Here is a 13,793-nt window from a genome sequence, read left to right as displayed (position 1 = left end):
TGATCTTTGTCATCATTGTCTACAGGAATAGTGCCAGAAGACTGGAGGATCGCAAATGTTGTCCACTTGTTCAAGAAGGGGAGTAGAGACAACCCTGGTAATTATAGACCAGTGAGCCTTACTTCTGTTGTGGGCAAAGTTTTGGAAAGGATTATAAGAGATAGGATTTATAATCATCTAGAAAGGAATAATTTGATTAGGGATAGTCAGCACGGTTTTGTGAAGGGTAGGTCGTGCCTCTCAAATCTTTGAGAAGGTGACCAAAGAGGTGGATGAGGGTAAAGCAGTTGATGTGGTGTATATGGATTTCAGTAAAGTGTTTGGTAAGGTTCCCCACGGTAGGCTCTTGCAGAAAATACGGAGGCAGGGGATTGAGGGTGATTTAGCGGTTTGGATCAGGAATTGGCTAGCTGTAAGAAGACAGAGGGTGGTGGTTGATGGGAAATGTTCATCCTGGAGTTCAGTTACTAGTGGTGTACCGCAAGGATCTGTTTTGGGGCCACTGCTGTTTGTCATTTTTATAAATGACCTGGATGAGGGCGTAGAAGGATGGGTTAGTAAATTTGCGGATGACACTAAAGTCGGTGGAGTTGTTGACAGTGCGGAAGAATGTTGCAGGTTACAGAGGGACATAGATAAGCTGCAAAGCTGGGCTGAGAGGTGGCAAATGGAGTTTAATGCGGAAAAGTGTGAGGTGGTTCACTTTGGAAGGAGTAACAGGAATACAGAGTACTGAGCTAATGGTAAGATACTTGGTAGTGTGGATGTGCAGAGAGACCTCGATGTCCATGTGCATAGATCCCTAAAAGTTGGCACCAAGATTGCTAGGGTTGTTAAGAAGGCGTACGGTGTGTTAGCTTTTATTGGTAGAGGGATTGAGTTTCAGAGCCATGAGGTCATGTTGCAGCTGTACAAAACTCTGGTGCCGCCATACTTGGAGTATTGCGTACAGTTCTGGTCGCCGCATTATAGGAAGGATGTGGAAGCATTGGAAAGGGTGCAGAGGAGATTTCCCAGGATGTTGCCTGGTATGGTGGGAAGGTCTTATGAGGAAAGGCTGAGGGACTTGAGGCTGTTTTCGTTAGAGAGAAGAAGGTTAAGAGGTGACTTAATAGAGGCATACAAGATGATCAGAGGATTAGATAGGGTGGACAGTGAGTGCCTTTTTCCTCGGATGGTGATGGCTAGCACGAGGGGACATAGCTTTAAATTGAGGGGTGAGAGATCTAGGACAGATGTCAGAGGTAGGTTCTTTACTCAGAGTAGTAAGGGCGTGGAATGCCCTGCCTGCAATATTAGTGGACTCACCAACATTAAGGGCATTTAAATGGTCATTGGATAAACATACAGATGGTATTGGAATAGTGTAGGTTAGATGGGCTTTAGATTGGTTTCACAGGTCGGCGCAACATCGAGGGCCGAAGGGCCTGTACTGCGCTGTAATGTTCTAATGTTACGCACACAAGAGTACAGCATGGAAAAAGGCCCTTCGGCCCAACTCATCCATGCCGACTAGGTTTCCTAAACTGAACTAGTCCCTTTTGCTGCATTTGGCCCATATCCCTCTAAACCTTTCCCATCCATGCACCTCCACCTCTATCACCCCTTCTGGCAGCTCATTCCATTTACGTAGCACCCTCTGTGTGAAAATGTTGCCCCTCAGGCCCCTTTTAAATCTTCCCCTCTCTCGCCTTAAGCCTGCGCCCTCTAGTTTTAGTTTCCCCTACCCTGGGGAAAAGGCATACTGCTGAAATGCGCTGCTTGAGAATTCGGTGTGTGCTGCAGTAGTGTGGCTGAGAGCAAATGCTTGGTTTTATCCAGAACTGGAGTTTGAGTTGTGTTCAAAATAAATAACACTTATGCAAGATAGGAGAGGGTGAAATGATTTTTAGTATCTGCTTGATACTAATGGTTACGGCCAAATGTTGCAAGAAGTGATTTGGACACATTACAGTGTACGACTGTCACTATCAAACTACTTTGCCAATGATTGTCTGACTCAAATGATTTAATTCCTATCAGCCTGGAGTCTGAAAGAATAAAGGTTCAACGTGTTGAATGCATTTTCCTATGCATGACTCGACAGCAGAATCAAAGCCTGGTCCTTGTGAATCTGTTGTATGCGGAATCTTTCTCAGCTGACGAAACGACTGGGTAGAAAATTATTTAATAAAGAGAGACGTGCTAATGCTCTTGCTTGCTGATGTTTTCTTTCCCCAGGGCCGTAAGGCTACTTTCCTAGTGACGCTTGAGCTAAAACTTTTAAAAATCTGTTTACTACAAGATATGCTTTGAGATTTGCTAGTCTAAATTATGCAGGCAGGTTGCATAGACTAGATCTGCACTCTGTTCAGTGTAAATTTAATGAAGATGATTTAAGATGATTAAAAGAGTTGATAGGGTAGGGAGAGAGAGAGAGAAACTATTTCCTCTGGTGAAGGAACTCCAGAACAAGCGTGTAAATCCTTAAAAAAAAAAAGGCAGCACAGTGGTTAGTGCTGCTGCCTCGCAGCACCAGGGACCAGGGTTCGATTCTGGCCTCAGGTTACTACCTGTATGGAGTTTGCACATTCTCCCAGTATCTGCGCATGGGTTTCCTCCAGGTGCTCCAGTTTATTCCCACAGTCCAAAAGATGTGCAGGTTAGGTGAATTGACCATGCTAAATTGCCTCTTAGTGTCAGAGGGACGAGCAGGGTAAATAAGTGGGGTTACGGAGATGGGGCTTGGGTGGGATTATGGTTGATGGAGACCCGATGGGCCAAATGGTCTCTTTCTGCACTGTAGGGATTCTGTGTCTGTTTATTCCAGTGCTAGTTGTTCAGGAGTAATGTCAAGAAGCAATACTTCACACACAGGATTATTAGAAATAGCTTTTGGGGTTAAAGGGATCAAGGGATTATGGGGGCGAGATGGGATCAGGATATTGAATTCGATGATCAGCCATGATCAAAATGAATGGCAGAGCAGGCTCGAAAGGCCGAATGGCCTCCTCCTGCTTCTAGTTTCTACGTTTCTGTATTAGGATTGTAGAAATTTGAAAAATGTTCATGTAACCCCCCCCAAAATTGATTTTTCTTGTTAGATTAAAGGTATTGAGGGAGCAAGGGCAAAGGCTGATTGAGGTGTAAATCAATGCTACCGGGACTTGATGGATTGAGTTATAAGGAGAGGCTGAATAGACTGGGACTTTTTTCTCTGGAGCGTAGAAGGCTGAGGGGTGACCTTTTATAGAGGTTTATAAAATAATGAGGGGCATAGACAAGGTAGATAGTCAATATCTTTTCCCAAAGGTAGGGGAGTCTAAAACTACAGGGCATAGGTTTAAGGTGAGAGGGGAGAGATACAAAAGTGTCCAGACGGGCAATTTTTTCACAGAGGGTGGTGAGTGTCTGGAACAAGCTGCCAGAGGTAGTAGTAGAGGCGGGTACAATTTTGTCTTTTAAAAAGCATTTGGATAGTTACATGGGTACAATGTGTATAGAGGGATATGGGCCAAATGCGGGCAATTGGGATTAGCTTGGGGGTTTTATAAAAAAAAGGGCGGCATGGACAAGTTGGGCCAAAGGGCCTGTTTCAATGCTGTAAACCTGTATGACTCTAATACTGCCAATTCTGATACTTCTAACTCTTTCACATCATTGAGCTAAAACGTGCCTCAGTCTGCAAAAGGTATTCAGTTCCTGAGAGTGTGAACGTTTATTTTCTATCCCCTCGCACCAAAATAAATAATGGTTTCTCTGCTGCCTCTACAGGAAGTGGGTGGTCGACTGAGACCCTTGACCTCGGAAGGCATATCACTTACCTCTGTGTACTCCAGATATTCTATTCCTTCAGCTTCGGTTATGGGCTCAAACAAAGGTAATATCAAATTATATCAGCTATATGTTTTTAAGTATCTTAGTTGACTAAATTCACCTTCACTCTGGGCGGTTGTACCTGAAAGTAGTTACCAGTATGGTAATTTTATACATTAATGAACATTTACCTTGGGAGTTCATTTGCAATCCAAATTATTAAGTGTAAAGAAACTTCAGTGGTGAGGCAGCACAGTTAGCTCATCCCTCAGGAAGCTGCGCCAGACACTACTGCGGTCCAACAGGTCTTGTTTCGCAATCCTTTGCATCTGCCTTTGGCTGGAAGGATTGGAGTTTCCAAATCAGCCTTGTAGTCTGGCCACGTCCAATGGTGCTTTATAATTGGCAAATAATGTGTGTTCTTGACAAATGTATAAAAACTCGAAAGGGTCAGAGCTTTGACAAAGGGTCATCTGGACTCGAAACGTCAGCTCTTTTCTCTCCTTACAGATGCTGCCAGACCTGCTGAGATTTTCCAACATCCTGTCTTTTGGTTTCAGAATTAGCCGAGTGTGGTTACCAACATGAGTCACAGCTGAGGTCAGACTTTAGTTTTTTTTTTGAAGAAGCAGATGAATTAATGATATTTTAGCAGTTCCAAGCCTTTGAGCAGATGAGCCCTTTATACAAGAGGCTTCTGCTTCTAAGAACTGGTTGAAGTTAAGCAATTGGAATCAGAGACCCTTCTATTGTAAAATCAGCATTTAATTGCAGCGAGTCCTTGATGGTAATCTTCGTTTGCTCCAGAAGGTCCAACAGATGGTGCATGGTTGAGAGCACACGGTTGTTAAATAGGCCATTTAGCCCCCTTGAGCCTGTTCCTAATTCCTACAACACTGCTGCTCTAGCCTGTGATTGGTTGCTAAGCCAGAGTGTTGAGAGCTTCCCGCTAGAACATTTAATGCATGATTGACTAGTTAATTGAGACACACTGAAACAAAAGTTTACAAGTGCATAATATATTAGACATCACACTTGAGAGCAGTCTTAATTTGATCTTTCAAGCAAAGAGATGTCAAATCCCAGCTCATTGAAAAATCAGAATCCTGGATCAGACATGAACAGTACAAAGCAGGGTATAACAAGGGGAAATAACTGCTCCAGATAATTCCTGTTAATGCTCTTCTGCATTGCTTAACCTGTTGTAGCTGCAACTGTTAAGATGTCGTAAATGAGGTTAGATCATAGAATCCTGCAGTGCAGAAGGAGGCCATTCTGCCCATCGAGTCTGCACCAACCACAATTCCACCCAGACCCTATCCCCATAACCCCATGCATTTACCCTAGCTTGTACCCCTGACACTAAGGGACAATTTAGCACGGCCAATCCACCTAACCCGCACATCTTTGGACTGTAGGAGGAAACCGGAGCACCTGGAGGAAACCCACGCAGACACTGGGAGAATGTGCAAGCTCCATACAGACAGTGACCCAAGGCTGGAATTGAACTTGGGTCGCTAGCGCTGAGAGGCAGCAGTGCTAACCACTGTGCCCCCGTGCTGCCCAAAATAGTTAACTATTTCAATTTTGTTCAAAGAATAATAGAATCCCATCGAGTATGCACCGATCACAATCCCTCCCAGGCCCTGTAACTCCACCTGTTTATCCTGCTAACACCTGACACCAAGGGCAATCAACCTAATCCGCACATCTTTGGACTGTGGGAGGAAACCCACGCAGACACAATCTCTATATTTGAACCGTTAGCGATGTTCTGTCTCCACAGATGCTGCCAGATCTGCTGAGATGATTGTGCAGCATTTTCTGTTTGTGATTGGTTGTTAAAGTTGCTGCTCCTAAAAAAAAAGCAAGTCCTTTTCCTTTAAACTATAATTGTGCACTTTTTTGCTCCTGATTCTTTCCAATGGAAGAATTAGCAAAATAATGGGCCATGACTTTGTTCTTCGAGTGTCTGCGTGAGTTCCCTACGGGCGCTCCGGTTTCCTCCCACAGTCCAAAGATGTGCAGTTACGTTGATTGGCCATACTAAATTGCCCCCTAGTGTCAGGGGGTTAGCAGGGTAAATAAGTGAAGTAATGGGGATAGGGCCTGAGTCGGCTTGTGATTGATACAGATTCGGTGGGCCAAATGGCCTTTTTCTGCACTGTAGAGATTCTATGACTTCTTGGCTCCCCAGCGTAGGATTTGGGGGTTACCACGATGCCCTGGGAAATCCTTCTGGAAGTTCCTACATAAGGGTTTACCCGGCACTTATCCAGAAGAGTTGACCACCTCTGGACAATTGTGATGGGCTGGGAACCATCTGACCAAGCGTTTTAAACGCAGGTGCTTTCCTTTATAAGCTAGGTAAGTGGCAATCCATTGTTGATTGCCGCTCTGAGGAGGTTACGGAGCAGTGAAACACTTGGTTTATCCTGGGTGTTTAAATTCCTTCATAGCTTTGCCACTCTGTATCTCTGTAACCTCCTCCAGCCCTTGAAGACCTTGGTGCTCCTTCAATAAAATGCATTGGGCACGATTTTCTGGGCCCACTGCGTTACTTGAGCAGTGCAGCAAGCTGGGAAAGCCGGTCACAACTTTCCCGGACCACTTTTTTTTAATGGCATAATCAGCTTCACGCTGGGAAACAGCATGAGGCTGATTACAGTATTGAAGTCCTGATCTGAATCTCATTAGCAAGCCCGGGGCGGTATACCACCCAGGCTCACTAATGTTCCCAACCCTGCCGGGCGAGGTTTCCACCAGCGGGGATAAGAGCTGGTCCCCGGCAATGAGGACCAGGTGTGATGGCCTCGCTGGTGGGGCAGAGACCATTGAGGTCTCCCCCTGAGAGATCGGGGGGTGTGGGGAGCCACTTGGGCAGTGTCAACCGGGCACCCTGGCACTGCCTATCGGGAACCGGGGAGACCGGCAATGGGGAGGAGCCAGTGTGCATGTGCCGATGTCACTACTCAGCATGCTGATGTCGGCCTCTCGGGCGGGATTAATGCCCTCCCCCACTACTGGCATGATTCCCCGGGGGCTCTGAGTCACGGAGTGCTGGAAATCAAACTGACTTGTGTTCACCCAAAAACCAGATGGGAAAATCTCCTATTTCCTGCCCGTTGGGCACTTGGCATTTTTTTGGGGAATCATGCCCCCCCCCCCCCCCCCCCCAATATATATTTTATCCATGAAAATGTGTAAAAACAGCAGAAACCAATCAGAAGCACAGCATCATCTGCATAAAATTTACCACTGGGACTACGTACAAAAATCTACACCACAGTAATTCTACAATTTAACAAGAAAAACAGAATCAGTGAACTTTTCCTCATGACTACCATCTGCTTTTGTCTAGACATTAACTACAAGGACCAAACTCCTCTCAGTGATAGATTTGTAACTTTTCAGAATGAAACCTTTTTTTGTGTGTGAACCAACTGCATTTGTGAATAACCCCTCCCCGCCCCCACAATACATATTGGCGAGACTGGCAGATCCTTCCACTGATAGCGGCCTACCTCTTCTAGAAAATACGCTGTGCCGAGGGTGGGTGCAGGAAATTCCACCCATTGTATTCTATTCCATTCTTGAGATAATTTGCAGAGACTGGTGATAATTGAGCTAAGCAGCTATTGTTCCAGAGAGGTTTCTGACAGCAAGCTTTTTCCCAGGGCGGAAGAGTCAATTACTAGGGGGCACAGGTTTAAGGTGCGAGGGGCAAGGTTTAAAGGAGATGTACGAGGCAGATTTTTTACACAGAATAGCGGGTGCCTGGAACTCGTTGCTGGGGGAGGTAGTGGAAGCGGATACGGTAGTGATTTTTAATGGGCGTCTTGACAAATACATGAATAGGATGTGAATAGAGGGGTGTGGTCCCCGGAAGGGTAGGGGGTTTTAGTTCAGTCGGGCAGCATGGTCGGTGCAGGCTTGGAGGGCCGAAGGGCCTGTTCCTGTGCTGTAATTTTCTTTGTTCAAGTAGTCTCTAGTTGACCTCGGAACTAAATTCAGTCCCTTCCTCGTGGAATCGCGGTGCAGGCAAAGTTAGGGGCTGGGGGTGGGGGGGTGGGTCACATACCACTGAGTATCTGTGAGCATTGTACAAGAGGGTCAGATGAAAACAGGTGTTAGCTTGTTTTGATGGAGTGTTTCGGAGCACACAGTAACTAGAGCTATTCTTGCTCGCTCTCTCTCTTCCATCTGCAGAATCGGAAGACAGCAAAAGGGAAGAAGATGATTCAGACCACGGCAGTCAGAACCGGTTATCTGTACGAGATCGCCGGAAAGCCCGAAAGGAACGCAGGTTTACTGGCAAGCCAGAATTTGCAGAAGAGGCAAGTGCTATATTCGTTAACTATTAATTGATGGAGACGTTTGTTTGAGAGATTCTAGGTTTGCTTGTATGCAATGTAATTGTAAGATTCATCTGTTTTGTTCCTTTTTTAACCAATCTGTTGTTGTGAATTGCCCTGGACAAAGGTTTAACCTCTTTTATATTAGCAGTAACAATAATCTGTTGTAAATTGCTAGTTTGTTCTATGGTAGAACAAAGAAAATTACAGCACAGCAACAGGCCCTTCGGCCTGCCAAGCCTGCACCGACCATGCTGCCCGACTGAACTAAAACCCCCTGCCCTTCCGGGGACCATATCCCTCTATTCCCATCCTATTCATGTATTTGTCAAGACACCCCTTAACAGTCCCTACCGTATCCGCTTCCACTACTTCCCCTGGCAACAAGTTCCAGGCCCCCACCACTCTCTGTAAAAAAAAAAAAATCTGCCTCGTACATCTCCTTTAAACCTTGCCCCTCGCATCTTAAACCGGTGCCCCCTAGTAATTGACTCTTCCACCCTGGGGAAAAGCTTCTGACTATACACTCTGTCCATGCCCCTCATAATCTTGTAGACTTCTATCAGGTCGCCCCTCAACCTCTGTCGTTCCAGTGAGAACAAACCAAGTTTCTCCAACCTCTCCTCATCGCTAATGCCCTCCATACCAGGCAACATCCTGGTAAATCTTTTCTGTACCCTCTCCAAAGCCTCCACATCCTTCTGGTAGTATTCCAAGTGTGGCCTAACTAAGGGTCTATAAAGCTGCAACATGACTTGCCAATTTTTAAACTCAATACCCCGGCCGATGAAGGCAAGCATGCCGTATGCCTTCTTGACTACCTTCTCCACTTGCATTGCCACTTTCAGTGACCTGTGTACCTGTAAACCCAGATCCCGTTGCCTATCAATACTCTTAAGGGTTCTGCCATTTACTGTATATTTCCTATATGTATTAGACCTTCCAAAATGCATTACCTCACATTTGTCCGGATTAAACTCCATCTGCCATCTCTCTGCCCAAATCTCCAACTGATCTATATCCTGCTGTATCCTCTGATGGTCCTCATCGCTATCCGCAAATCCACCAACCTTTGTGTCGTCCGCAAACTTACTAATCAAACCAGTTACTATTTCCTCCAAATCATATATATATATATATTTACAAACAGCAAAGGTCCCAGCACTGATCGTTGAGGAACACCACTTGTCACAGCCCTCCATACAGAAACGCACCCTTCCACTGCTACCCGCTGTCTTCTTTGACTGAGCCAGTTTTGTATCCACCTTGCCAGCTCACCTCTGATCCCATGCGACTTCACCTTCTGCACCAGTCTGCCATGAAGGACCTTGTCAAAAGCCTTACCGAAGTCCATGTAGACAACATCCACTGCCCTACCCTCATCAATCACCTTCGTCACTTCCTTGAAAAACTCGATCAAGTTCGTGAGACATGACCTTCCCCTCACAAAACCATGTTGCCTCTCACTAATACGTCCACTTATTTCCAAGTGGGAATAAATCCTGTCTCGAAGCATCCTCTCCAATAATTTCCCTACCACTGATGTAAGGCTCACTGGCCTGTAATTTCATGGATTATTCTTGTTACCCTTCTTAAACAAAGAACAACATTGGCTATTCTCCAATCCTCTCGGTCCTCCCCTGTAGCCAGTGAGGATACAAAGATTTCTCTCAAGGCCCCAGCAATTTCCTCCCTTGCCTCTCTCAGTATTCTGGGGTATATCCCATCAGGCCCTGGGGACTTGTCTACCTTAATGCTTCTCAAGAACCGCAGTACCACCTCCTTTTTGATCTCAACATGACTCAAACTATCTACACACCCTTTCCCAGACTCATCATCCACCAAGTCCTTCTCTTTGGTGAATACTGATGCAAAGTACTTATTTAATACCTCGCCCATTTCCTCTGGCTCCACGCATTGATTCCCTCCCCTATCCTTGAGTGGGCCAACCCTCTCCCTGGCAACCCCTCTTGCTCTTTATTTATGTATAAAAAGCCTTGGGATTTTCTTTAATTCTGCTGGCCAATGCTTTTTTGTGATGTAAACCTGCCCTTTCTAAGCCCATGATGTGGAAATGTCAACGTTGGACTGGACGCAGTAAGAAGTCTCACAACATCAGGTTATAGTCCAACCGGTTTATTTGGTATCACGAGCTTTCAGAGCATTACTCCTTCTCCCTATGTCCACTCACCTGATGAAGGAGCAGCGCTCCAAAAGCTTGTGATTCCAAATAAACCTGTTGGACTTTAACCTGGTGTTGTGGGACTTCTTACTGTTTCTAAGTCCAGGCAAAGTACATTCTGATCAGATGCTAAGTCATGGCAATTTTCTGGTGCCCATGAATCAGATATCTAAATGGGCCGTTCAAATGTTCCAAAGCAAGGATTTTGTGCACCTTACATTGACTAATTTCTGATCAGAGTTTTCCCTTCCCCTGTCAGGTGAAAGAATCCTCTGGAGATTGGATTACCTATTAGCCACAGAGTTTCTCTGTGTGAGCTATCGGAACTGTAGGGTCCAGCATAACTTTTGGGGTCATTAATCCTTAGACCTAGCAGTTGTGAGTCCCTTTGATAAAGTTGCATTGTTCTACAATTTTTGTTTATTCAGTAGTGGGATGTGGGTGTTGCCAGCATTTATTGCCCATTTATGGCCCATTACCCCACTTATTTACCCTGCTAACCCCCTGACACTAAGGGGCAATTTAGCATGGCCAATCAACGTAACTGCACATCTTTGGACTGTGGGAGGAAACTGGAGCGTCCGGAGGGAACTCGCACAGACACAGGAAGAACAAAGTCTTAGCCCATTATTTTGCTAATTCTTCCATAGGGAAGAATCTGAAGTGAAAAAGTGCGCAATTATAATTTAAAGGAAAAGGACTTGCTTTTTTTTTTAGGAGCAGCAACCTTAACTACCCAATCACAAACAGAAAATGCTGCACAATCATCTCAGCAGATCTGGCAGCATCTGTGGAGACAGAACATCGCTAACGGTTCAAATGTAGAGACTGTGTCTGCGTGGGTTTCCTCCGAGTGCTCCGGTTTCCTCCCACAGTCCAAAGATGTGTGAACTGAGTGTCTTGCTAGGCCATTTCAGGGGGCAGTTGAGAGTCAACCACATTGCTGTGGCTCTGGAGTCACGCGTAAGGCCAGTCCAAATATGTGCGGGTTAGGTTGATTGGCCCTGCTAAATTGACTCTCTCGGGGGGACTAGCAGGGCAAATATGTGGGGTTACGGGGATAGGGACTGGGTGAGATTGTGGTCGATGCAGACTCAATGGACCAAATAGCCTCCTTCTGCACTGTAGGGATTCTGTGATGGCAGATTTCCTTCCCGAGATGACATTAGTGAACCGGATGGGTTTTTCCGACAATGGTTTCATGGTCATCAGTAGATTCCTAATTCCAGATATTTTTTATTGAATTCAAATTCCACCGTCTGCCGTGGCGGGATTCGAACCCGGGTCCCCAGAACATTAGCTGAGTTTCTGGATTAACAGCCTAGCGATAAAACCACTAGGCCATCGCCTCCCCTAATTTGTAAACAGTAACTCTGCTGCAGCTCCATCACCCTTTGAAACTAACTGGATGAAACCCCCTTCCATTAGGCAAGCACTTCACACCGGCCAATAGTCACAGGATGAGAATGGTGTGGATGTCATGGTCTTAAGATCATGTGTTAGAAGATGTGATGTGATGTGTGTTACAATACCCAATGTTTATACCATTCATATTTATCACTGACATCCACTTATAGTCACCAAGTGTTGATAACCACTTGTTACAAAGGCACCATTTTAAGCCCTCCTGTTTTGCGCAGTTCAGTACTTCCCAACAGCTGATTAACGCAGCTTGAAGTCTCCATCAGCTGTTGACGCTTAATTTCTTTGGGAGACAGTCAGTAAATAGAGACCGTAGGCGACTTAAATCAGCTGTTTGCATTTATGACTGGAGTTACTTGACTGCTGAACTCCCTGTTAGAGTTTCCACTATGGTCCATCTGTTAACATGAATGCACTCGTTGGTGGTTAGGACTGTGCACGTGCTTATTGTACAGGCAATGGAATAAAGAACCCCATCTATAGCAGATATCTCAGTTTTTGTTTTGTGGTCTTCTCTGTGATTAAAGGCTTTCCTCGCCTCTTAATGGGATTTTTGGGAAATGCGGGTGGTATTTTTTAAAAATCATTAGTTGGACATGGGCATCACTGGCTGGCCAGCATTTATTGCCCATCCCTAGTTGCCTGAGGGCAGTTGAGAGTCAACCCCAAAGCTGTGGCTCTGGAGTCACATGTAGGTCAGACCAGGTAAGGATGGCAGAGTTCCTTCCCTAAAGGGCATTGGTGAACCAGATGGGTTTTTTCGACAATGGTTTAATGGTCATCAGTAGATTCTCAATTCCATTTGCTGAACATTATTTGGGGGATATGGTGGTGATTCTCTGCTAAAACTACCATCATGGGCCTATACCTTTTGGAAATTCAAAGCTTGTTTTGAGTGTCCTATGTCTAAACTATTTGAAACCAAGATTTCCGATGAATTTCTTGTCAAAGACTGGCATACGGCCCTGATTTGTACTCTGAGTTAGAATCATAGAATCCCTACATTGCAGAAGGAGGCTGTTCGGCCCTTCGAGTCTGCACTAACTCTGACAGAGATCTTACCCGAGCCCTTTTCCCAACCCTATTCCCGTTCATCTGCACATCTAGGGGGAGGGGATGGCCACTGGTATAATCACTGGACTATTAATACAGAAACTCAACCAATATTCTGGGGACCCAGGTTCGAATCCTGCCACGGCAGATGGTGGAATTTGAATTCAATTTTTTTAAGGATCTACCAATAATCGTAAAAACCATTGTCGATTGTCAGAAAATCCCATCTGGTTCACTAATGTCCCTTTAGAGAAGGAAATCTGCTGTCTGTACCTGGCTTGGGCTACATGTGACTCCAGAGCCGTAGCAACGTAGTTGCCTCTCAACTGCCCTTGGGCAACTAGGGATGGGCAATAAATGCTGGCCCAGCCATGACACTCCTATCTGATGAATTAATTTTTTAAAAAGTTAGCATGGCGAATCCACCTAAACTGCAGATCTTTGGACTGTGGGAGGAAACCAGAGTAGCCAGAGGAAACCCATACAGGTAAGGGGGACAACATGCAAACTCCACACAGACAGTGACCTAAACTGGGAATCGAACCCGCGTCCCTTGCGCTGAGAGGCAGTATTGCTAACCACTGCATTAGTGGTGACCTCTGCGGGTTTGTGGAAGATCTGCTTTGTATTGCTAGATCTAAAATTGTGTCTAAGGAATTGCTGGTGGATGTGCATGACTCCCATTGTTCCTTTCATATGTTGGGTTGAGATCAGTTGTCAAACTGGGCACTGGCCTGGTTTGTTTGGTATTAAGAGATTAACCCTTTCTTACACGTAGTTTAAGTTTATTACCTAGTGGAATATGCTTTGATACATTATTCCCCGTGGATTACAGTCAGTAATTATTCAGCTGAATTTGCTGCCGCATCACAGGCTTACTTGTGAAAGAAGCTTGACTCTACTTCTAAGGAAAGAATCTGAAGAAAATTGCGTGCACTTTCGAAGCCTTGCCGTCTTGATATGAGCTCAAACCAGCAAATGTTTTA

At 45.3% G+C, this 13,793-nt stretch overlaps 1 protein-coding gene across 1 annotated transcript in view; it reads left to right on the top strand.

The window, feature by feature from the left end:
* The window catches only part of LOC144509018 (protein phosphatase 1 regulatory subunit 12C-like), a 100,324-nt gene that overhangs the window by 68,547 nt on the left and 17,984 nt on the right, over positions 1-13,793 (top strand). The window contains exons 15-16 of the mRNA XM_078237274.1: positions 3,754-3,859; positions 8,005-8,132. Of these exons, the coding sequence (XP_078093400.1) occupies positions 3,754-3,859; positions 8,005-8,132 (234 nt within the window). The remainder of the gene's footprint in view (positions 1-3,753; positions 3,860-8,004; positions 8,133-13,793) is intronic.

Source organism: Mustelus asterias, chromosome 21 (assembly GCF_964213995.1).
Source record: "Mustelus asterias chromosome 21, sMusAst1.hap1.1, whole genome shotgun sequence".
NCBI lineage: Eukaryota > Metazoa > Chordata > Chondrichthyes > Carcharhiniformes > Triakidae > Mustelus > Mustelus asterias.
Note: the sequence above shows the minus strand (reverse complement) of the source record. Positions and strands in the feature narration are given on the sequence as shown.